This window comes from Lotus japonicus, chromosome 5 (genome assembly GCF_012489685.1).
Source record: "Lotus japonicus ecotype B-129 chromosome 5, LjGifu_v1.2".
NCBI classification, from domain to species: Eukaryota; Viridiplantae; Streptophyta; class Magnoliopsida; order Fabales; family Fabaceae; genus Lotus; species Lotus japonicus.
In genome coordinates, this window is record NC_080045.1 from 62,601,482 (window position 1) to 62,624,355 (window position 22,874).

The 22,874-nt window shown below is 35.9% G+C and overlaps 2 protein-coding genes across 2 annotated transcripts; one reads left to right on the forward strand and one right to left on the reverse strand.

The window, feature by feature from the left end:
- Window positions 1–1,827: 1,827 nt before the first annotated feature.
- On the reverse strand, window positions 1,828–3,984 carry LOC130716743 (xyloglucan galactosyltransferase XLT2). The gene has a single exon (XM_057566753.1). It carries the CDS (start codon window positions 3,667–3,669, stop codon window positions 2,122–2,124), a length of 1,548 nt encoding a protein of 515 aa, XP_057422736.1. The 5' UTR covers window positions 3,670–3,984; the 3' UTR covers window positions 1,828–2,121.
- A 13,100-nt stretch (window positions 3,985–17,084) lies between these two features.
- LOC130718626 (cysteine and histidine-rich domain-containing protein RAR1) lies at window positions 17,085–21,161 on the forward strand. Its single transcript, XM_057569240.1, has 5 exons — window positions 17,085–19,007; window positions 19,103–19,185; window positions 20,269–20,420; window positions 20,538–20,779; window positions 20,889–21,161. Exons 2-5 carry the CDS (start codon window positions 19,121–19,123, stop codon window positions 20,982–20,984), a joined length of 555 nt encoding a protein of 184 aa, XP_057425223.1. The 5' UTR covers window positions 17,085–19,007; window positions 19,103–19,120; the 3' UTR covers window positions 20,985–21,161.
- The last annotated feature ends 1,713 nt before the right edge of the window (window positions 21,162–22,874 follow it).

Below are 22,874 nucleotides of genomic sequence, written 5' to 3' on the forward strand. Positions count from 1 at the left end.
CCATCATCTAAAGGCATCATCCTCCTTTAATCTGCTTTCAAATTGATGGCGCATATTTTAACCTTTTGTGGTTCATACCTTGTAGCATGTATCTATTCTGCAAAATCCAAGCAGAAAATTATGACACTAATAACTTGGTGAACTGAGATCGGAAACACCAACTACTAAAAAATTGCCACAAAATAGTGTATGAAAGTGTTATATGCTTGGTTGGTATACCAATCAATAGTGAAATTTAAGCTCAATCCACATATATAGTGCCCCCAATGATCCTAGGACACGTTTCTTTTAAGCTCTTACTATTAATTTCACTTGCTACTTGGTGAAGTCGATTCAATCATGCAACTGTTAACTGTATATGTTGAAGACAAAATTTTATTATTGTTTAATTAACAAATGCACACATGCTATTCATTTTCCTTACAAAAATAATAGTGATAGCTCATAATAGTTTTTAAAATGCATTTTTCTTTGGGGTGCTGTGTCTGTTTCTCCTATCCCATGATTGCCCAAGAAAAGCTGAACTTAACCCTGAAGCATCAGAGTACTTGAAATTAGTCAGGTGCTGGAACTGGAAGGCCGCCAGTAAACTCCTTGATCTAGTGGACCCTTTTACATATATTAAATTGTATAATTTATTTATAGAAATTATATATTAAACTAGTTCACATTTAAAAGTAATGATGATAGTGAAGTTTATTTTTATCTTTTCAAAAATCATATTTTCTGGATATAGTTTGTGCTTGTTGGCAAGAAATTTTACGAGGCTAGACCGCCACAAACTGCTATGAAAACTGTTATAAATGTTAGTATTAAAAGTAGTTTGTAGTGTTTTAAGAACAATTTATGGTGAATTTTAGCCTTCATAAAACTAGTTACGTGAAATAAATAAAATTAATGAGAAATTCTTTTAGAAAGATCACTACTTTATAATATTTTTTCACATAAATTACCAGACTTCTAAAAAAGACTAGCATGGTGAATCATTTGCTTGTGAGTGAGAGTAGTAGCCAACTACGTACCAACTATTATTAGATGGGTTCCACCAGATTTGGATGGGTCAAATTGACATCTGATGATGCTTTCTCTTCTTCTAGTAGTAACTAATAAGGCTCGGTGTGTTGAGATCATTCGCAATCATACTAGGGCTCTTATTTTTGTTTGTTTCCATAAATTTTGATCATATTCTTCGTTGCGTGCTAAGTCGTGGAGGATTTTGATGAGTATTTGTCTGCTTCAACAAAGAGGTTTTAGCAAAGTTGGAGGAGTAATTGACTATATTTCAACATGTAGTTAGAGTCCATGGGTTTTATCTAATTTATTGAATTTCATTCCTAAATGAGTGGACTTACATGAATTTTAAAACAACCAAACTAAAACACAACAGGAACTTGGAGCTCCCCTGCCTTCTGGATAGCATTAAGATCCATTACATGAAGAAAGTTCGCATTACCAAACATAGCTGGCTCTAAGCAATTGCACCCAGAATTTAACTTAGTCAAGTCAAAACCTGTCAAATTTTCTTGCCTAATAAAGCCACATTTTGCTTCTAGTGAAAAATTTTGTTATTTTCATCATACATGAATAAATTAAAAAGGAAACTAAGAGAAAAAATGATACATACGCCTATAAATAGACCAAGTCACCAATATTAAAATAGCATGAAACATAATAGAAACAACCATTTCCTCATTTTATTTAGGCCTTTTATTTATTCATTTGCTACTAAAGCAGCCTCCTCTGTTTGATGCCTCGAACAGAATTCAACGACACATGTGCAAATATTATACAACAAATATCAATATTCATAAAGTTTGATATATAGCGTGTACAAGGGGATTCTAATTCAATTTCTTGTGAAAGCATCCTATTGAGGAAAAGGTTTACTCATGTCACTGTAACTTCTGGGATGTGAAGTTCTTACTAGTTACTCCACATTTTTGTAAAAAGAACTACCAATATCCATAAATGTATAACCATAGTGCTAAAAAGAATCACAATATCAAAATATGGTACATCTCAATAGAGAACCTATTAGGAAAGAAGAACAAAAAAAAACCTCTAACCTACCAAATTATTTATTTATCCTTTACTAAATATTCTAACACCAAGCAATGCATTTTACCACTTTGTAAATCCAGGTTGTTCTTGTTCCTTAACCCTTCTCAGCACACCTTCAATGGCAACATCAAAAGCATCCTTCATCCCGTCCAACCCTTCGTTACTCTTCGCATAAACCAATCTCGGAATGTACTCAATCACCTTCTCCCTCATTCTCCTCACCTCCTCCTTGCTAAACCCCTCAAGCACCGCCTTCACCGAGGTCCCATTTTTCACCGCATTCCGGTCTATATAAACCGAATAACTCCCCGGTTCACCCGGCAAAAACCACTGATACTGCAAGTACGCGGTTCGCCGCCAGAAAAAAACCGGAATCGAACCGGCCACCATGCAATCAAAAATCGACCGCCGCGTGAAGCTATCCCCTCTCGGCTGCAAGCAAAACTCCGAGTCCAGAAACGTCTCGAGGATCGCCGACGTGCCGTTCGCGCACCGATTCTTCCCGCAATCCACCGCGCGGCACGAACCGGAAGATTCACGGCACTGATTCAGCAGAACCCCTCTGAAATCATTTCTAAAGGCGCGTCTCGGTGCTCCGGCGAAGCAAAACAGAGCACTCCGGCGGCGTTCACGGACGAAACTCTGCCACCGTGCGACGTCGTAGAGGGAGCGAGGGTGGAATCCGGTGGGGTAGGGAACACCGACGTCGAAATAGTCCCATGGATTCCGCTCGATGAGGAGGCGCGTGATGTTTCTCAACCCTGGCTTGTAGATGCAGCTAGAACCCCAATCTTCATCTTTCGAGCGGCGAAAATCCCACGTGATGCGACCCATCGTGATGAAGTGATCCCAACCGTTGGATCTTCTGTACTGCGGTTGGTCCTGGAGCCACCGGAGCATCATGTCACAGTGGCGATCGCGAACCTCTGCGGTGGAGTTTTCGTTTTCCCAGAGGTACTTCCCCACCGCGAGTCCAGCGTAGAACGGGATGTAGAACGCTGTAGCTGATTCTGGCTCTGTGGCTCTGCACTTATGGTTGAGTAAGCGGTTGTGGAAGATGATTTCGGAGACGAACTGGTCTGTCCAGTGCCACGCCGGGAGAATCTCCTCCGGTATGATTCCGGCGAGAGTGGTCGCGCTCTGCCCGAGGCCGTTGTTTGCGAGGGCGTCACAGCGGGAGCTCCACGGGTTGAGATTGTCGCAATTGTCGAGGATTTCTTGGTTGAAGGTTGCGGGAAGGTCGTAGACGAAGACCCTGCCGGAGCTACATTGGTCGTCGTCGGTGGTGGAGGGAGATGAAGATGAAGAGTCGTGGAGGGTGGCGTTATCATGGAGGGTGGCGTTTTGGGAGGGATTTGTTGTTGTTTCGTCGATGGCGGCGAGGGGGGTGGGGAGGTGGCGGCGGGTGATGGAGATTGAGGTGGGGAAGCTACGGAGGTTGCAGAGGAGGACGATCTGGATGAAGAGGATGGTTAAGAAGATCCATGAACGAGGGTTTTGAAGGGAGAGTAGAGGTTGAAGAACGGCGGTGAGGGTGGTTTCCGGGGACTTGGGTCTTCGGTGATGTTGGGGTACTTCCGGTGAGGGGTGGAGGGATTGGGAAAGCATGAGAAAAGAGGTTGCGGTGGTGGTGGCGGATTTTCCGGCGGAATATGACCGGAAAAAGTGGTGGTGGGATTTGGAAATGAATGTGGGTGGAAGAGGAAAGTGATGTGGGGTTTAAAGCAGCTTTGGTTTGTGTGGAGATGGTGTGCGGGGTGATGATAGAGAGAGAGAGAGAACTGGCACGTGTCCAGTGGCTTCTACCGGTTGTGAAGGGGAACCGACAGGGGATTCAGTGCATATGGGACACGTGGCGGAGACTGTTACGACTGCTATGCCTCGATGTTAGTTCTTTCTGTTGTTAATATTTCTCCTGGGTTTACCAAGAAACTATCACACATGATTTACCTTTTTTAATACTCATAAGAATAATGATTCCTGTACCGTCAAAAATATCATTTTTTTCTTTTCTATTTCTAACTTTTAATCACATTATATTATATATCACATCATTTACATGTATCACATAATATTTCTCTTATAAATTTATCTATGTTTGTCTACATTCAAAGAAATTCAAAGAAAGTATTTGAATTCGTGGCTCAATCGTCTAGAGAAGAGTTGTTGGTTCCTTCCTTGAAATGCAGTGGCAAAGTCCTTTGGTGGCAGAAGCCATAGCGTTACGTTGGGGACTTTCGGTTGTGCTAGATATGGAGATTGAATAAACTTGTTTAGAGGCGATTCAACATAGGTAATTCAAGCTATGTGGAGCTCGAGGTGTCCATCCGAAATTGCGGTCATCATTCAAGATTGCAAGGTTTAGGCTTCTCAATTTAGGAATATAAAGTTCTTGTGTGTCCAAAGGCAAGCAAATAATGTAGCCCATACTATATCTTCTCTTGCGGTTAATTATTCATGTAATTTTGGTGGGATGATCCTCATCCCGATGTAGCTAACGCTCTCTTCGTATATGCGGCTTTTTCATCTTAATAAAATGCGCGTTGACCCTAAAAAAAGACTAACGAAACATTATTGTAACTTTTTTTGGCTATTAGGAGGGAGGGACTAAGGCCAAAAAACACAACTACACACAGACATAACGTAGGAAATAAATTTCTGAATAGTGAGAAGATTGAAAGAGCGTCTAGAAGGAGGAACCTCGAACCCATGAGACCCAGTCAAGGCTAACTCATGGGCTATATTGACTAGACAATCCACCAATTGATTAGTCACACAATGAACATGAACACATAGAGTCTCTCAGTCCTTCTGCATCAAACATCTAATCTGAAAATACCATAGAGCCACAACGGTGAAGGTTAGAACAACTTTAGACAAACGACGATCCCAACCACGTCTCAAAACAGTAAAGATTGCCCAAAGTTCCGCCCAAAATATATTAGAAGACCTAATGTTCCGGCAAAAGCCAAACACTCACCTGCACATATATCAATAATAGGAGCACTAGAAGTGTTAAACCATAATACAAGATAGTTCCAATGGCATACTAGAGCCCACGCACTTAGTTTGAACTTGACTATTATTTAGGGTTTAATTTATTATCTGTTATGAATAATTTGAAAATGATTTTTAATGAAGAATTACTTAGAGTAATTTGGGTAACTATTGATTAACCGTTTCAACGTTTTGGGAAGTTAAATTTGGCATTCCAAGAATAAAAACGTGAAGAAGGATTAGAGATCCATTTCCAACCGGAATCCACCGTCCTTAATGTGTGCTTGTGTAAACATTAACTAAAAGTGAAAGTCCTTTTATAGAAACAGAGCATGGATCACCCTTTTGCTTAATATTTCGTGTTTTTTCATTTTTAATCCATTGGAATTGGAAAGTGAGAAAGTGTAAAATAAACAGTATTCAATCACACCATTAGCATAATTAAAGTAGAACCCAAACACTATAATAGCAAAGCCGTTAAGAAATCATGAATTGATTTCCAGTTATACGTTGTGGTCGGTTAGCGTTGGAAAGAAAACCAAGGTTATGTGTTTCATGTGATCATGTTAGCATTCCAAACAAAACGCAATAAATAACGGCAGAGAGGAGCGGCAAACCTTGTAAGTTGTATCTGCGCACAAATATTTGTACAATCATGAGAGAAAGAAATTAAAGAACGAAGTGAAACTATATGTATGTAATGATTAAATATCATAGAGGATCGGATAGAGGATCGGATGATAGTGAAAATAGTGAGTTTACGAACGAAGTCGTTTTGGTAGTTTGTGTCAGTAAGTGACAAGCCACGTGCAGTGTCATAACGATGCCCACGTGGGTAACCACTATTGAAGTATTCAACTTCAGAACGAGGTCGTTTTAGATATGATTAAAAATTAAAATGATAGTTGTATGTTAATGTACTAGATAGTAACACGTGCGATGCACGGTTGCTAGTTTTAATTACAATCAATAATTTGTTATGAATATAAATTAAATACTATTTAATGGTTATATTAATCTATTTTGAACTCTAGGATATAAAAGCATATATTCCCCAACAATATCTATTTCAAATTTAATTTTCACCATACATGTGTAATAATTGGTTTTTATTTAAAATCTGTTTTTTTTTGTGGTTGGTGTGAGAAAATAAATATTGTTACTAAAATATGTGACTACAATAAATTTAGAATTATATTTTTTAAAATTAAATTCCACTACTTAATAAAGTCTTTAGCTTTTTGTGTAAAATATGGTAATACTATATATGTTTTGCTGTTGAAGATAAAATGGTTAACAACAAAGTTTTAAATCGAATTTAGCAACATAACTGAGTTATACGAAGGACAATGTTTAGGAAAAACAAATGTTTGATTGAAATTTTTGAGTAACTATTTCAATTGTCCAAGATTGAAATTAAGAGTGGTAGTTCATATTGTGTAAAGTCAACCTCATTGATTCTAATTATAAATATATGCAACTAATCTGCTACTCCATACTATTATACACTACTATTTCTAAATGAGTTAAAAATAATAATTTCCTTCTTTCTCCAATTGTATTGGGTTGAAGTACCCCTTGTACTTCTTTTCAATATGAGTTAAAATATTTTTTAATATATATTATTAATAAAAAAATGAGGAATCTCTTTCTATTTTAAATTAAAAAGATATTATGACAATTCTTACATCACAGCTGAAAAATATAACTATCTTCCATTCATGATAACCACATCCTATATAAATGATATAGAATCAGCTGTCAAAACTACATTAAGGAAAGTAGAGTCAATGTCTTTCTATGCATACATTGGTTATTCAACCAAGGAATGTAAATAATAAAGTTCATAGCACATGAGCATGCAAGGAACCATTGAAATTCTTGATGAATGAGGACACTATCTAGTTCTGACAACACTATTCAATTCATAACCATATTTATATGAGAAACTATAATATGTATCATCAATCTTCAATACACCATATATAGATTATCCAAGCCAAGACCTGCAAAAAAAAATTCTACCTCGGTTATTAATTTTGCATATAACAAAAAGCTTATCTTACATTAATCTTCATTTGCAGAAAATCATATAAAAAAACACAATGTAAGAGAGAGAAATTACCCACAACAGTATCCAAAGTAACAGAAGAAACCCACATTATCAAGCATATCATTGAAGCCCATTTTGTTTAACTTGCATTATATGAGGTATATACCAACCAGGTTTGTTATGACGCTTGACAAAGCCAATGCAGAAGAAACATCATTCCCTGCACCTGAATGTCTTCCCCTAAAAGCAGCTTAGCAAACCTTTGCTTCATCAATTCAGCTACTGAACAAAAGAACAATGAAAAAATTGTTAACAATGATAGGTCTTTCGTGAACAGGATAGTTTGACTTATGCTAAGTGTTATTAGTGATCATCTGTTAACTGATAAGCAGTAGCTCATGATCTTGTTTGATCATATTGATTTTAATGCAATATAAAATCTAGGCATAATCTTGAATTAAAATTTAGAGGCCAAAGAAACCTATTGATACAAATAATTATTGTCACCAATATACTGTCCTAAAGGCATCAGTAAAGTATTTACTACAATCCTCCCTCCAATTGATAATAAATTATCTATTTGTTTCACACTTTAAAAAGGGAATAGAGAGGTAATGAACCTAAATGTCATGTAGATAAACAATCATAAGTGGATTGGCCTCCATCTCTTCTTCTATCATAGAAGAAATTGTATGTTGGCCAGCTTGCTACTCATTCTTTTCCCAACCAAGTTAATTGGTTGTGAATTGCCTGGTATTCTTTTTTATCTGCTCTATTTTCCAGATCAACTGCTCCCTCAAAATGGAAGCATAAACCTCAAAACACACAATATCACAGAAAGCCCAAAGGAAATACCTATAGGAAATTTCTTTGGAATAGTTGAGTCAACTGACTTGTACACAACCTCAATAGGTCCTCAATTGCAGTTTCCTATTTGCAAAGTGAGAAACTTAAGAAATGATCAAGGTACATGCAGCTAAAGAGGAAAATGCTTCCATAGACACAGGTAAAAGAGTCATAGAAAAAGATTAGAATAGGAAAAGATATGAACTTTACCTGGGGTGGAAGTTGATAGAGTTTGCTGCACTGAAAGTCTGATACAACAACACAGTGAAAGAAAATTCAGAAACTCTATAACTCTTACTATAATTTAAAAAGAACTAAAGATGTATAAATATTTTTAGTAAGAACTAAACCCTAGTTATATATTAAGGATAATGCTTTGAAACAATAGAATTCTCCTGTGTACTTCCCATACTACAGCTGTATAAATATTTATAGTAAAGGGGATTAGAATCAACATAACTTAAATTAAGATAGTGAAGTTAGACTACACTGAACAAACCTTATGAGAAATATGGCAAGAGAAAACAGGATTTAAGATGCAGCAAATTAAATGGAGAATGGGCACATACTTTTGTTGAATTACTGGCAGGTTCTAGATCTCTGAAAAAAATTCAGTTTATGGCAGGTCAGACAGGGTTCAATTTATTGGCTGGAAAAGTTTGTCTATAGACAAACATTAAGGAGCCTTCCTTGCTCAATCCTAGAGCTATTCTTACTTTCTTTGTAGTAATTTGCAAACGCTGAAGCCAAAGAATCAAGTTTAATAAAATGTAAATATAAGTTGTGTGGGTTTTAAGGATCTCCAAGTTGGTTTTTTTATGGACTATGATGGTTATTCCCTAAGATTTTGAAGAAATTTGATTCAACTTCCAAGTCAGGCGGGCTTCTTTGTTTATTGAATGAATCTCCTATTCATGCATCTGGAATCAATTCCACATATCAAACACACACAATATCACAGAAATCCCAAAGAAAATACCTATAGGAAATTTCTTTGGAATAGTTTAGTCCACTGACTTACACACAACCTCAATAGGTTCCTCAACTGCAGTTTCCTATTTGCAAAGTGAGAAACTTAAGAAATTATCACATGTTCAACACTACGGTATATGCAGCCAAAGAGAAAAATACTTCCTAGACATAGATAAAAGAGTCATAACAAATAAGATTAGAATAGGAAAAGAAATGACTTTTACCTGCGGTAGAAGTGGATAGAGTTTGCTGCACTGGAAGTCTGATACAACAACACAACAAAAGAAGATTCAGAAACTCTATCACTCTTACTATAATTTAAAAAGAACTACAGAAAAATTCAAGGGTATTAGTATCACCACTTACAAAGGTGGTAGCATCTTCAACAAACTATGGGTTGGCATTCAAAAGTAAATCCAAATGAACAAAATTTATCAGAAAATGAACAGTAAAAATAAAAGCTCTTTGAAATTGTTTATTTTTGCATGCATTGGATACCTTGAAGTAACAGAAATAAGAGCCTTTAGACATTATCTCCGGCAATCTCGCCCATGGATCAGGTCTGGCTTCAGCCTTCCCGTGGACTCCTCCACAACAAACTTCTTCTCTTGACTCCAGCTTCATACAAACTCTCTTCATTTTCATGTGTGGTATGAGTGTGTGCCACAAAAATCTCAATTGGAGTGCCTTATATAGGGTGCTGGCGGGAAAATAGTGATGTAAAGTATAGTCCTAAATTGAATTGGTGCAGAAAAGTGAAATTAGATGTTGAAAAGTTTTCACTTACAGTCTAGTTCAGAAAAGTAGTAAAAAGGCAAAAAAATCAGATAAAGGAGAAAAGGGTTTTTAACCTGTCAAAAAACTGGGATTTGCGGTGGTTGTGTCGTCGGAGATTGCGAGCTCGCCGGAGGAGAAAGGAAGGGGATGCTTGCGGCTGTTGAAAGAGGTGTTTGGCGGTTCTCCGGCGAGGTGGGACGGCGACTGTTGAAAGGAATGCATGATAGAAAGTGAAGAATAGAGGCAGATCTGGGTTGTCTGCGATGGTGGTGCTCGCAGCGGAGCTCGCGGCAGTTGCCAGGGTTGAGGATCCCGGTGGAGGAGGGGGAGAGAGGGTGAGGGTATTATTGAACCTATCTTTTTTATTTACTTTATAGTTTATACATAATTCCAATAAATTTGGTGCAATTTGTAATAAAAAAAGCAACAAAAAGGAATCAAAAGTAGCCCTTACGGTGGACCTTGACACACTGAATAAAACTCTCAAAGTGAACAGTAGATTTTAGCTTATTCCTTTGTAGTGTTTATGTATAAGCGCGGTGTCCAGGGACCATGAAGCTGTATTGAAAGGTGCAGGTGCATCTAGCGGTGATAGAGGCGCCAAAAAATGCAGCGTGCATGTTTCAATCAACAGACAACACAAACCACCTTGTTGGTTCTATTCTATCATTCACCATGTTCCCAAACCAATTTTTCAATTATTCTAATATTATCATAGATTATAATTTAAATAGAACACATTATTCATATTCTAATGGAAAAAAATACATTCTTTTAAGAGTTTAATATTTCCGTTCAAACACAAATTATTTCAAGTGCGCTGTCAGTCAGTACGATGTAATTAATTAAACTGTGTGTACATCCCCAATCTAAAGATCTTAAATCCCCATAATTTGAATGTCAATTAATATTGGTAATTACCTGCAGTAAGATTTAATTAATTATAAAAAAATTAAACATCACATTGTTTTAACTTTACCGTCGTTGAAATTAGATACCCGTAGATGACTATAGTTATATTCTAGAAAGTTTACTCTATTGTTTACAGGTAAAGAAGAATGATATTTTGTGACGCAATCTAAGAAAGAGTTTTTTTAATATTGCTCATATGTACAACACAGCATTTTTTTCTCTTTCTTTAACATAAGGAAATTCGGTCCAAGTTTTGTAGCATCAAATAAATTAAATAAGTAGACCAGATGTCAATTAATGGTCGGAAGACGGATGCTGAAACAGCTGTTGCCTCCATAAGGTGGGGTTGAACTCTTGAATTCCAGACAGTGGAGCACGATGGAGAATAGATATGTGCGAATAATTATATCTTCATTTCATTTTTAAGGTGGAGAGGTGGAGGAAGAGAGAGATAAGAAAAAAGGAGAGGAAGTAAAGATGTGATGCGTGATTTAATTATAAATAAAAGAGAAATAGATAAAAAATGAAGGTGAAAAGGGAATGAAGAGATGTGTATATATCATAACTCGATAGGTGCAGCGAATAAAACACTTCCTTTGCATTTCAAAAGTGATTTATAAGTCAGAAACTCAAATATTCCTAGTTTATGATGTTGAAAATCGTCACAAGCCCCCCTGCTTGGACGTCTAGAACTATTGATGTGTTCAATGTTATATTTCACATTTAAATATGAGAAAAAGAATGATGCACTGCCGTCAACCAATCAGATTTTAAGAACGTGTCACGTCAATTAATAAAATTAAATAAAAAGAGAGATTTTCTTACGTCCTTGAAATCTGATTGGTTGACAGTGTAAAAAAAAAATTACACTGTCAGTGCATAGAAATTAAACTCTTTAAATATCTGTTAAACTCAATTTAAATTCATGTTATAGCGTGTCAAAATACTATTGATCCGATCCATGTTAATCTCAAAATCACCAGCTTCACAATTATTTCTATGAGTGTGTTAAAAAATTTATTTGTTTTTTTTTGTCAATAAAAAAAATACAAAATAAAAATTTTATCGGCTTGAACAGAAAAGGATTTGGAACTGCGAAGCTCCAACACATTCCAAGAGGAATCCGAGGCTTGGCTGCTAAGGGGCTTGCTAATTTTACATTATTCTTTTTCTTATCTTCTGAATTTCTCTTTTGTATTGGGTTGAAGTACCCTTTGTACTTTCATTCAATATATTATTCATGGCTTATAAAAAAAAAAGAGGCTTGCTAATGTTGGGCCTGACAATCTAGTCCAGAACAATCGAAAACTCAAGCTATAGTTGTTTTCATTTGACAAAAAAAAAAGAGCTAGTTATTTTCAATTTTCAATACACTATTATATGTCAAAAAAAAAATTCAATACACTATTAAAAAACCTCAACAAAAAATATACACTATAATTATAAAAAACAAGTTGCATTACCGAACTATACAATTCCAAAAAACTAGTTACATTATTTAGCTAGGACCCAGGAGGTTACCAGGGACTAACAAAATTGCTAATTGTTAATTAGGGCAGACAAGACATGCTTTATTTGCTTTTCATAGCTTTTAATTTTTTTAATTTGAAATGCAAGGGTGCAGCATCACCGGGGTTAATTTATTCTTGGCTTGATCCCTCAACTTCTTCTTCCTTGTCCATATCAACATACATGTGGTCAATGAGAAAAAAGGCTCTGTTTTAGTCGTTTTTGGCATCCAACAATGATTATGTCTGGACTATTGCTAGTTTGCTACATATTCTTTTTTTATTAAGGTTTTTTTTTTTATAAGCAAGATTGTATTAAGATGAAATACTAGGGGTATTTCAACCCATGTATAAAGAAATTAAAAGTGGAATATACAATGAACAGTGAGAACTGATCACATAAGCAAAAACCCAACACACTAAAATGATCCTATTTTCCTCACGCTGGCAGTAGCAACAAAAACAGCAGCAAAGGCATCAGAACCCGATAGCCAAAAAGAGACAAGGGGAAGCTATGCATCCATAATAGAGCAGGGAGAAACCAGAATATATAACATGAAGAAACCAAAAGGGATAACAAAGAGCAGTGGCAATTATCCACAATGTTACCAATTCTGAAGCTAAAAATATGGAATCTAAACAGGTGCTGCTCCCTTGAATTTGCCACGGTTATATGATCCAGCATCCCATCAACACATTGTAAAAGCCAGGTCTCTTAACCAATACTTAATTTCTATGACAGAGCTTCTAAACAGATAGATGGGTTTGTGTGCCATTCAAAATAAGAATAAGAGAACCCTTTTCCTTTGCCTCTAAGCCATTTCCAAGATCTGAATTTGATTGCATCAAAGATTTTCTCCTCATCAATACTCGCAGACTTGAAGATAGCCTCATTCCTTGACAGCCACAGAGACCAAATGCTGGCACACCACACCACTCGCCAACCCATCTTTTTGCTACTTCTCCCTTCAATGAAGTGCTGATAAAAGTGGCTTTTACCTTCTAGGGGCAGTACTACTTGTATACCCAACCAGCTGTAACATTTCATCCAAATTCTCCAAGTAGTCTTACATGAGAAAAGCAAGTGATCAGTGCTTTCTTCTTCCTCTGAACATAATGCACACAGACTTGCCTGACTACCCTGGATAATGTTTCTTCGCCTCAGATTTTTTCTGGTTTGGATTCTGTTCAGGATAGTTTTCCACGCAAATGCTAGGATGTTAGACGGTGCTGGTATTTTCCATAAATTTCTGAAAATTTCACAGTCCTCCAATCCAGTCTGTTCCTGCTGGCAATTATATGCTGATTGAACTGAAAACATCCCATCTGATGAAGCTAACCACACCCAACTATCTCTTTCCCCTGGTTTAATTTGAGCTGATTGGACCACTTGCAAGAAGGACTCAAGCATTTGCTTTTCCCATTCAAAAAGGACCCTTCTCCATCTAAAGTTCCATTCCCACCTACCCTCCTTCCACTCACCCATATCTGCCATCGTGTTCTGTTGTTGAGAAGAAATGTCATATAATCTCTTAAACCATACTTTTAGATTCCTCTCCTCCCCTACCCATTTCTCCTTCCAGAATAATGTGTCCCTCCCATCCCCAAGCTTCTTTTTTAAATTTGATTCAAACCAACCTCCTTCCTCCCCACAGCTTCTCCACAAATCTGTCCACCACGTAGACCCACTTGATTCTCTCAATACTTGCCCCTCCTTGCTTAATGCCCCATATTTTGATTCCAACACTTTACACCATAGCCACTCCCTCTCTCTCAATAGTCGCCATCTCCACTTTGCTAACAACGCCTTGTTAAAACTCTCAAGGTCCTTCACCCCCAACCCGCCTTCCTCTTTTTTTTTGCATATCACCTCCCACTTAACCCAGGCCACCCCCTCCCTTCTTCTCCCCCCCCACAGAAACTTTCTTTGGATCTTATTGCATTGATCAATGATGCATTTTGGAGCCTTAAAGAAAGAGAAGAAAAAGAGAGGGAGAGAGGACAATACACTTTTGATAAGACATATTCTCCCACCAAATGATAGTGATTTGTGTTTCCATAAAGATAGTTTCCTCTTCATTTTCTTAATCACCGGTTCCCATGTTGCCGCCTTCCTTGGATTTGCGCCGACCGGAATTTCCAAATATGTAAACGGTACCCCCATTACTTTGCAGTTCAACATGGCAGCAAAAATTTGAGTTTCTCTACCCACCATTGAAATTCCAGCTAGTTTACTCTTGAAGAAGTTGACCTTTAGGCCCGACATAGCCTCAAACCATCTCAAAATGCTCTTCACCACCAAGATGTTTTGTGTAGATGCTTCCCCAAAAAATAGGGTGTCGTCTGCGAATTGTAACAAGGATATTTCCACCTCATCTCCCCCAACCCTGTATCCTGTGAATAAATTTTGTTGTACAGCCTGCCGCATCATCCCGTTGAGGCCCTCCGCCACTATTAAAAATAGGAAGGGAGCTAGGGGGTCTCCTTGCCTCAACCCCCTACCCAAATTATGGAAACTTATTTGTTTACATCTTAATTTCATGATCAATGCCTAGAGAAAAATGTGAATGGAAGAGAGAGATATGAGTAGTAAAAATAAACTATAATCATTTTAATTTGTGCATCTCCCAATTTTATTGGAATAATTATGTACTATGTTTGTGTTTTACATCTGGAAACCTGATCATTAGAATACCTGTAGAAACAGATAGTATTGAAACTCATATTGTAAATGTACCAGCATGCCGGGTTGGACTCATCATGTTAAAGTGCTAATAACGCTTGCTTTTCTTGGTCAACTCGATCTTTTCTCTTTTTTCCTTTCAACCCTAATGGGAGAGTTAAAGAATATAAACAAAATGATGGACAACAGAGGAAAAATTAATGATTAAGAAAGGAATTATTGAAGTGTTGATTGAGGTCATGCTGTAAAGCTCGTTCCACATATAATTCTGTATAGTGCGTGGAAAAGTGATAAATTCAATTGTATGTAACATTGTAACTAGATAATGTATAGAAATAAGAACAGTTCTTTTTTAGTAAAAGATATTGATATTGATTCTTGAAAATGTAGTGATATAAGTTACTTTAGTATCTGAAGAAAAAAATTCAGCAAAACAATCCTAAAAGTGCAACTTGTCAGTCAATTCAGCTTCATTAATCTAACTACATTTGAGAATTTGCAAGGCCAAGCAAATCCAGAAACTAGTTCAGAGTTCCTGGATTCTCCTAAGTATTACAACTTCATAAGAAATAATTTGGTCATATATATATACACAGCCAATGTAATATTTTAACACACACACTCAGTTAGAACTGTAGAGCTTGAAGCTTACAAGTCTCTCACAGCATTTAGACTAATATATGCTCTATACTGTATACAAATTTGAGAACAAACAGACCTAACTCAATCTTAAAACCTCAAATTGGGATAATTATTACTCCGGAATACATTAACCATGTGTGACTTGTTTAAGAGAGCAATTATAGTAACTGTACCATATCTGCACTTCAGTCATTTCAGCCTAATTCCCAAATGATCTAACTCATCAATCAACTTATGTCAAGTTACTCTGGATTTTTTAAGACATGGAGAAGCTTTATCATCAATTGGCCATAGATAATGTGTATCTTGAATACATAAACATGAACGATTCGTTTTGTTGAGCAAGAAATACAACATGAACGTTGAGAAAGTTCCTTTCAATTAGTGTCATTCTTATATTGTTCCAATCTTATTTTTTTCAATATATTGGTCCAATCCAAGTGAAGAAATTGAGGGTTGCCTGCAATAGACAGTGTAGACAGTGAGGCCCACGAGGCGGAGAGAGGACCATACTCCAAACACGTCACTCACAGGCCCAAACTCCTTGGTGGTATTTTTTTTGGTGCAATTATTATTTTTAGCTTAAATAAGTTTTGGATCATGTAACATATATCTTATTTTCGAATTTAGTCATTGTTAAGGAAATTATTTTTCATCCCTCAAAATTTACAATTTTCATCCTTGACACCCTTTAAAATTATGATTTTTATTTTTCATCTTTGACATTAATTTTTCTATTAAAGCATAACTCCGCGTGGACATCTCATATGATATTTATTTTACTTGAGTAAAATATTACACAATGTTGCCGCAATCGTAGAGGAAGTGGGGTATGACTATGACGTTGCTCTATTCAACTGTTGTTAGAAGGGAGGCGACCTTGTGAAGATAGAGAGGTTCCAAAGTTGTAGTGCAGCAACCATGGCTGTTATGAAGAGTGAGTGAGTGAGATCTTTCGAGGGAATGCTGGGTGCTTCCCCTGGTTTCTTTTGAAATATGGAAGTGGAGAAGGTGGAGCATGAGGTTCATGTGACATGTGTATTATTGCATGGAATAAAAATATTTAAAATGAGCCATGTGTAATAGTTGTGTGGACTTATGTTTGACTTAGATGAAAAAAACTAATGTTAGAAACGAAAAATAAAAGTAAAAATTTTAGAGTATCTAAAATGAAAAATATTACATGGACTAAATTAAAATTTGAGGTTATTTTAAAAGTGTCAAACACTTATTTAAGTGTAAAAAGTTGATATAAAAACTTAAGTATAATAACCTAAAAAAAGAATAGTAATAAAATAAATTCACAAGATAAATGTACAACTAAGGCATAACCTCAAGAATAAGTATAGTGGAACATGACAATGTCTAGTTGAACATACGGGCTATTTGAACCTAATATGCTTTGAATTGGGGGAACGAAGACTCTTGCAATGTGTTGATTTAGTGATAAATAAGTATTTTGATTTTTCTGATATTATAAACAGATTTTGATGATTGGGTATTTTCATATAACATGATAATGTTAAGTAAAATATTTTATTTATGTTTTTGATAAATATTTAAAAGATTCACATATTTAAATTTAATATTTGATATATATAAAGAGATAGACTAAAAATTTCAACATGATGAGAGAATCTAAAGTCTAAACTGAAACTGTAAAGAAGACGGAGAGTGTGTGAACTGTTCGAGTTCGGCGTGTCGGATAAACAAAATCAACAAGACAAAACTTGTTGTTGTTCTTCTTCTCAGATCGTGTTGAGTTTTGAGAATGGACAACCAGGTTAAAGTTCGATGCCAGAGGATTGGTTGCGATGCTGTCTTCCACGAGGACGATAATCCCGAAGGTTCCTGTCAATACCACGATTCGGTACTCTCTCTCTCTCAAACACACACATGCCCTTGGTTGAATTGCACTGCCTGTTAACTGATCTATTTGTAAACTGGGTTGCTTTCAACTTTCAACTCTGTTCTTCCAGCTTTTAACAATTTGTTATCTATCCTAGTAGTTCGGTGTGTGTTTGGAAGCCTCGTGTATTTTCACATTGAGGGAGAAGTGATTCTGGGTTGAGCTACTCCTTGTGGCTTTTATGGGGGGAGAAGTGATTCTGGAAGGCTTAAATGGGAAGCCAATTATGCTATTAGTACCTGAAGTTGTGCCTGTTCTTTTTAGGCTATTATAATGATTTGTTAATTCAGCTGAAACAAGTAGGGCTAATGATCTCACAAGGCAGCTACATTATATCTAGTATTTTGGCCAATAATTCATATATAAAAGAGCGTGTGAGCTGCTCACTTTTTAATGTGTGTTAGGGGTGAATCTGGTTGAGAATCGATTTCATTGTCTTTCAACTCTTTATAGTGTTTTTGTGTTACTATTACCCCGAACGTAAACATAAATCGAATTTTAACTGGACCAAGGAGTCAAGCTCCTTTCACATTATGTTATGTGCATCAAACATGTTTTTCTCTTTAGCTTGGCTTAGAAAACGTGTGGACGGTAAACCAAACATGCTTTTACACATCTGTGTGGAAGCATATGTTTTAAATGTGATGGCTTTTCACTCTCTTAAGTCTTGATTGAAAGTGTACTATTACTACTATATACACATACATTGTAGGTCCAAGAATTTAGAATGAGAATTCTCAGTATCACTTTTGGGGGAGGATATGTGGTACCACAAAAATGATAGATTTTCTTTGTCTTTGAGCCCTGTGGTCTCTAGTCCAATATTGGGATTTTATTGATGATCTTGTAGTTTGGTTGGGTGACTTTGTGCACAAGAAAGCAAAACTGACTTAGCTACTTGGTAATATCTTTTTGTCAATAACCAATGCTTCATCTGTTGATTACATTTTTCCCTTAATTATTTGTTAAATTGATTCCACTTTCCTGTATATGTTGTTCATTTTTCCATAGTGTTTTCTTTTAGGTTCTTGGTGTTGTTTAGCTCTGGTCTTTGACTACTGTGTTCAGGTTTTGTCACTAGCGCTGTAATGCTTCATTGTAACTTTGCGAAAGCAATTATCCCTATCTGCTTCGCGAAACAGTATTTACATTTACAGCATAAACGATTAGGCTTTTATTGTATGAATTTAAAAGTGAGCAGCTCTTATGAAAAGCTATTCTAATTTTTGCTTAAAAGTGGTTCTTAGATAGTTATCCCTGTTAGGTTCTTACACTAGAATGTTTTACAACTTGATGTTTTTGTTTAGTGGCCCTATTCTACACTCTATTGATTCTTACCAGATTTTTTGTTTGAATATGGAGAATTATTGGGTTTTATGTTATGTATACTATACTAAATGCAATATCAACATCTGAGGACTCTTGCGGCATAATTTTTATTTGTGTCAATAAGCTTTGATAACATTGTTTTGCTAATATCATCACTAACGTAATGATACTTCTGAACTGAGTAAAAATTTGAATTTGTTGTTATATCATTCTGTTGATTTATGACTCAACATCCTGATGGGATCTTACTGATTCACTTTCCAATTGGCATCTTTGGGACTTGGATTCAATGCTTGGGCATCTTCATTTGATCAGGGAGTAAGTCAATGGCTATTGATCTATTTCTTCACATAGTTTCTATGAAGATTAGTCATCGATTTATGCATTGATTAAGCTTCCACTTTAATTTCCAGCCTTTATTTCACGATGGGATGAAAGAATGGAGTTGTTGCAAGAAGAGAAGCCATGATTTTAGTTTGTTTTTACAAATTCCTGGGTGAGATATCTTCTAAATTCCTTTTCTCTTGTCTCCTCTTTTAGAATGTGAAGATTTAGTCTGTAGTCTACTGGTCAATTTGGAAATATTCACTTTTATTAGTAGAATGTATTAATACGTCAGAGTTGAATTCATGTTGGGGAGAAAGCTAAAGGAGTGTAAAGATGTGTAATCAAAATTTGCATGGTGGAGTATGGATATTGAACCCTAAATAACAAAAACTTCATTTACCACTTCTGCATGGGTTGTTTTCTGCAAATTTAGATCAACTTCAAAGTAAAATTACCACTGCTGACTTATTATATTTCAAAAACAATGAATAAACTGCATCAGTCCGTTCTTCATTGCCAATTCATACTTTGAAGGTGCTTCTGGTGGCAATAAATGCTCATTGGGGACGATATGGATTTCTTAAGACTGAATATTCACTCCTTGATAGATATGAGGTCGATCACCTTACTAAAAGATGTAAATAGTCTCTGAAAAGTGAAAAGCAATCAATTTAGCCCCTGCAAGATAAAAGTTATGTTTGAACGACGAAATATGTGATAAATTTTAGTCTTTGGAAGGACTAAATTGAATATTTTTCATCTTTCATGGACTATTTTACCTATTTCTGTAGTTGAGAGACTGAACTTAGTAACTTACTGACTCTAAATTTTTCAGGGACCAAAACCATTCAGTAATTTCTAAATGTAAGATTAGTGAAATGGAAATTAGAAGAGGTGAACACCTAGCAATAATTATTGCCCAAGTTTTCTTATAGCTTTTTCTTGTGAAATTATCTACTGGTCCTCAGGAGATTGAGATTTTCTGCTTAAGGTTGATTTTCTTGTGTCTAAATATCTATGCTGGACCTTTATAGTATCAGTCTTGTACTATGTTATAAGTATAAGCAGAGGTTGAATTTTCCAAATACGGTTTATTGGTTTTCATGATGCTAGTGGTGAAACAGCTTCTTTTGCATGCGTAATCCTTGGAACAAAAAAAACTTAATTACACCTGTCTGTTATTTTAAATTTTATTGCGGTGCTCCCTTTATTTGTTATCAATTATTTCCTTTTATTTCTTTTTGTAATCAAGATGTAAGACAGGAAAACATACAACAGAGAAGCAAGTAATTGCACCAGTTAAGAAGAACCCTGTGCCCACTCCAACTGCAGCTCCTTCAACCAATGCATCAGCGAAGGACTCCTGTTCGAGGTGTCGGCAGGGTTTCTTTTGCTCAGATCACGGTATTCATTTGTCGGCATTCCGCACTATCAGTCCTTTTGTTAGTTATTTTGAGCACTAATTCCTATACCATGCTTAGGCTAAGTTTTCTTCTACTGAACTTCTCTCCTATCTTTTAGGTTCACAAAGCAAAGCTGTGAATATTGTTGGAGACAAATCTGTTAATCGTGCTGGAGATGCCCCTGCTGTAAACAGTTCCATTGTTCAGGCTCCGAAACCTCCTAAGAAAATAGTTGATATAAATGAACCCCAAACATGCAAAAATAAAGGGTGTGGACAAACTTTCAAGGAAAAGGATAATCATGACACTGCATGCAGCTACCATCCTGGCCCTGCTGTTTTTCACGATCGAATGAGAGGGGTTGGTATTCTACATTCCACTGAATATTCTTTAGTTCTTCCCTTTTTTATAACATAAGGCTTGTAGTTCTGATATGATTCTGAGAACTACGTTCATTTATATTTTGCAGTGGAAGTGCTGTGATGTTCATGTAAAAGAATTTGATGAGTTTATAAGCATTCCTCCATGCACAAAGGGATGGCATAACGCTGATCCAGATTCTTGATCAAATGAAGTCACCAAAGGAGTAGTTATTTTCTCACGGTTGCTGTTGCTTAATTTATAATGGAAAGTGTTGTTGATTATTGCAGTATTCGTGTCATTAATTATAACAAAACATCCCCTTTGAGAAGCCACTACATGAGGATTGATTACTGTGATATTAGATGTAGATTTGCTGTCATGGTTTGCTTGAATTTTTCAATCTGCTTTTGCATGACCAGTTTGGATCCATTTTATCTTGAAAGATGTTATGCCATGATTTTGTCTCAACAAAATGTTTGTTTTGCTTCAAACACAGCATTTGGCTGCTAGATATATTAAAATACATAAACCATCAACAATACAATTACAAACACTCATCATATACTACATCACATCACACACCTCATTTTTTCTCACTTTCTCACATTTTATCTCATTATATATTACTTCTCTATGTTCTCTTTCTTAGTGTCTAAACACCTTGATCTTCTGCAAACATTTCTTTTGCCGACGTAGATGATATTGTTGTCGTTACTAATTAGAGATTTGTCTAAATGTTGTGTAGAATGTTTTGTCGAATTAAGATAGAAAGAATTAATTTTGGTAGAAAATATTTTTAATTAAATCATTTATTTAGGTAAAATAAGATTTTTTGAAAAATTATTTGGAAAGAAATTCAGAGCAACATGGGCCTCTAGCTTCCTACGTGTGTTTAGAACCGTTTAGGACTTGCCCTCTTGTTCCAACTGTATTGGGCCATCGGGCCGTCAGGCTTAGTCTTGTTCATCAATGAAGTATGGATCTGTTGACCAAAAACTTGGGGATGTAGTTTTCAATTCCATTAAATATTCTTTATTTATTTGAGTAATTATTAATTAAAAAATTAATAAAATGATTTCTATCTACTATATTTAAGAGCAGAGCAGATGTCCGCAATGAAGAGACTAGACACTTCTAATCACCCTTCCACTCAGTGTTTCATCCATGGGTAGTTTATTTGTTTACTCTTATCTTAGAGTGGATGGTTAAATTGTCACGTGAAAAGATTGACACTTACAAATTAGTCCTTGAAAGAAGGAAAAAAATACATTCAAAAGTCGGTGAATGTGTAATATGCCAGTTAAGATCCAATATTTTAGTTGACCAAATTTATTCGTTAAGATTAATTTGATCGACATTTTTACATATTTAAAAACGTTTAAACTTATTTTCTTCTTCTAGAGACTAATTCGTGAGACACAAGGACCAAGTTAATCATTAATTCCTGATTTTATTTGGACTTCCGCCATCTTTATGTACCAAAAGAATTATTAAGCGAGCTGCTGATTTATTTAATCTTAATTTATGACAGTTTAGTTAATTTTAAAACGAAAAAGATACATGTACTGCCAAATAATAAGAAACTACTATGACACTGAATTTTATAATCTTTAGAAATCATCACAAAACAATAACGTTAGTTATTATTTTTCTATCTTTGTGACGGTCATTGACCGTCACAATGACCGTCACAAAATTGATGATAATAGTGTTCTATCACAAGTTGGTGATACAGAGGTATCTTGACCCATTTGAAAATTTTCGGTAGAGCATACTAGTTTGGTTGCACAACATGATCCAAAACATCCACAATTGGTATAGGAAGCACAACTAATTGAAAAAATGTGACTAGTAAAATCATTGGGTCAACTCCTCTAAAGTGAGTGATTCACTTATTATAAAGTAAGCCTTCATAATAATTAATCAAATTGTTTGTTTGAAAAGTTTATTAATTATAGGGTTAACTGTTATATTAGTCCCTGTCTTTGTCTCGCCGTCTGAGGTAGGTCCCTCCCCGGAAAAAAATTTGTCTGAAGTCCTCTTGTTTGAAAAGTGGTTGGAGCAGGCCCTCGCCGGAGGGCGGAGCTCCGGC

What these genes read in the sequence shown, in the direction of transcription:
- LOC130718626 (XM_057569240.1), top strand. Translation starts at nt 19,121, where the DNA reads ATGAAAGAATGGAGTTGTTGCAAGAAGAGAAGCCATGATTTTAGTTTG. An exon ending in TTGTTTTTACAAATTCCTGG is followed by an intron (nt 19,186 to 20,268) that starts GTGAGATATCTT and finishes TTTGTAATCAAG; the next exon opens with ATGTAAGACAGGAAAACATA. An exon ending in TTTCTTTTGCTCAGATCACG is followed by an intron (nt 20,421 to 20,537) that starts GTATTCATTTGT and finishes CCTATCTTTTAG; the next exon opens with GTTCACAAAGCAAAGCTGTG.
- LOC130716743 (XM_057566753.1), bottom strand. Translation starts at nt 3,669, where the DNA reads ATGCTTTCCCAATCCCTCCACCCCTCACCGGAAGTACCCCAACATCAC.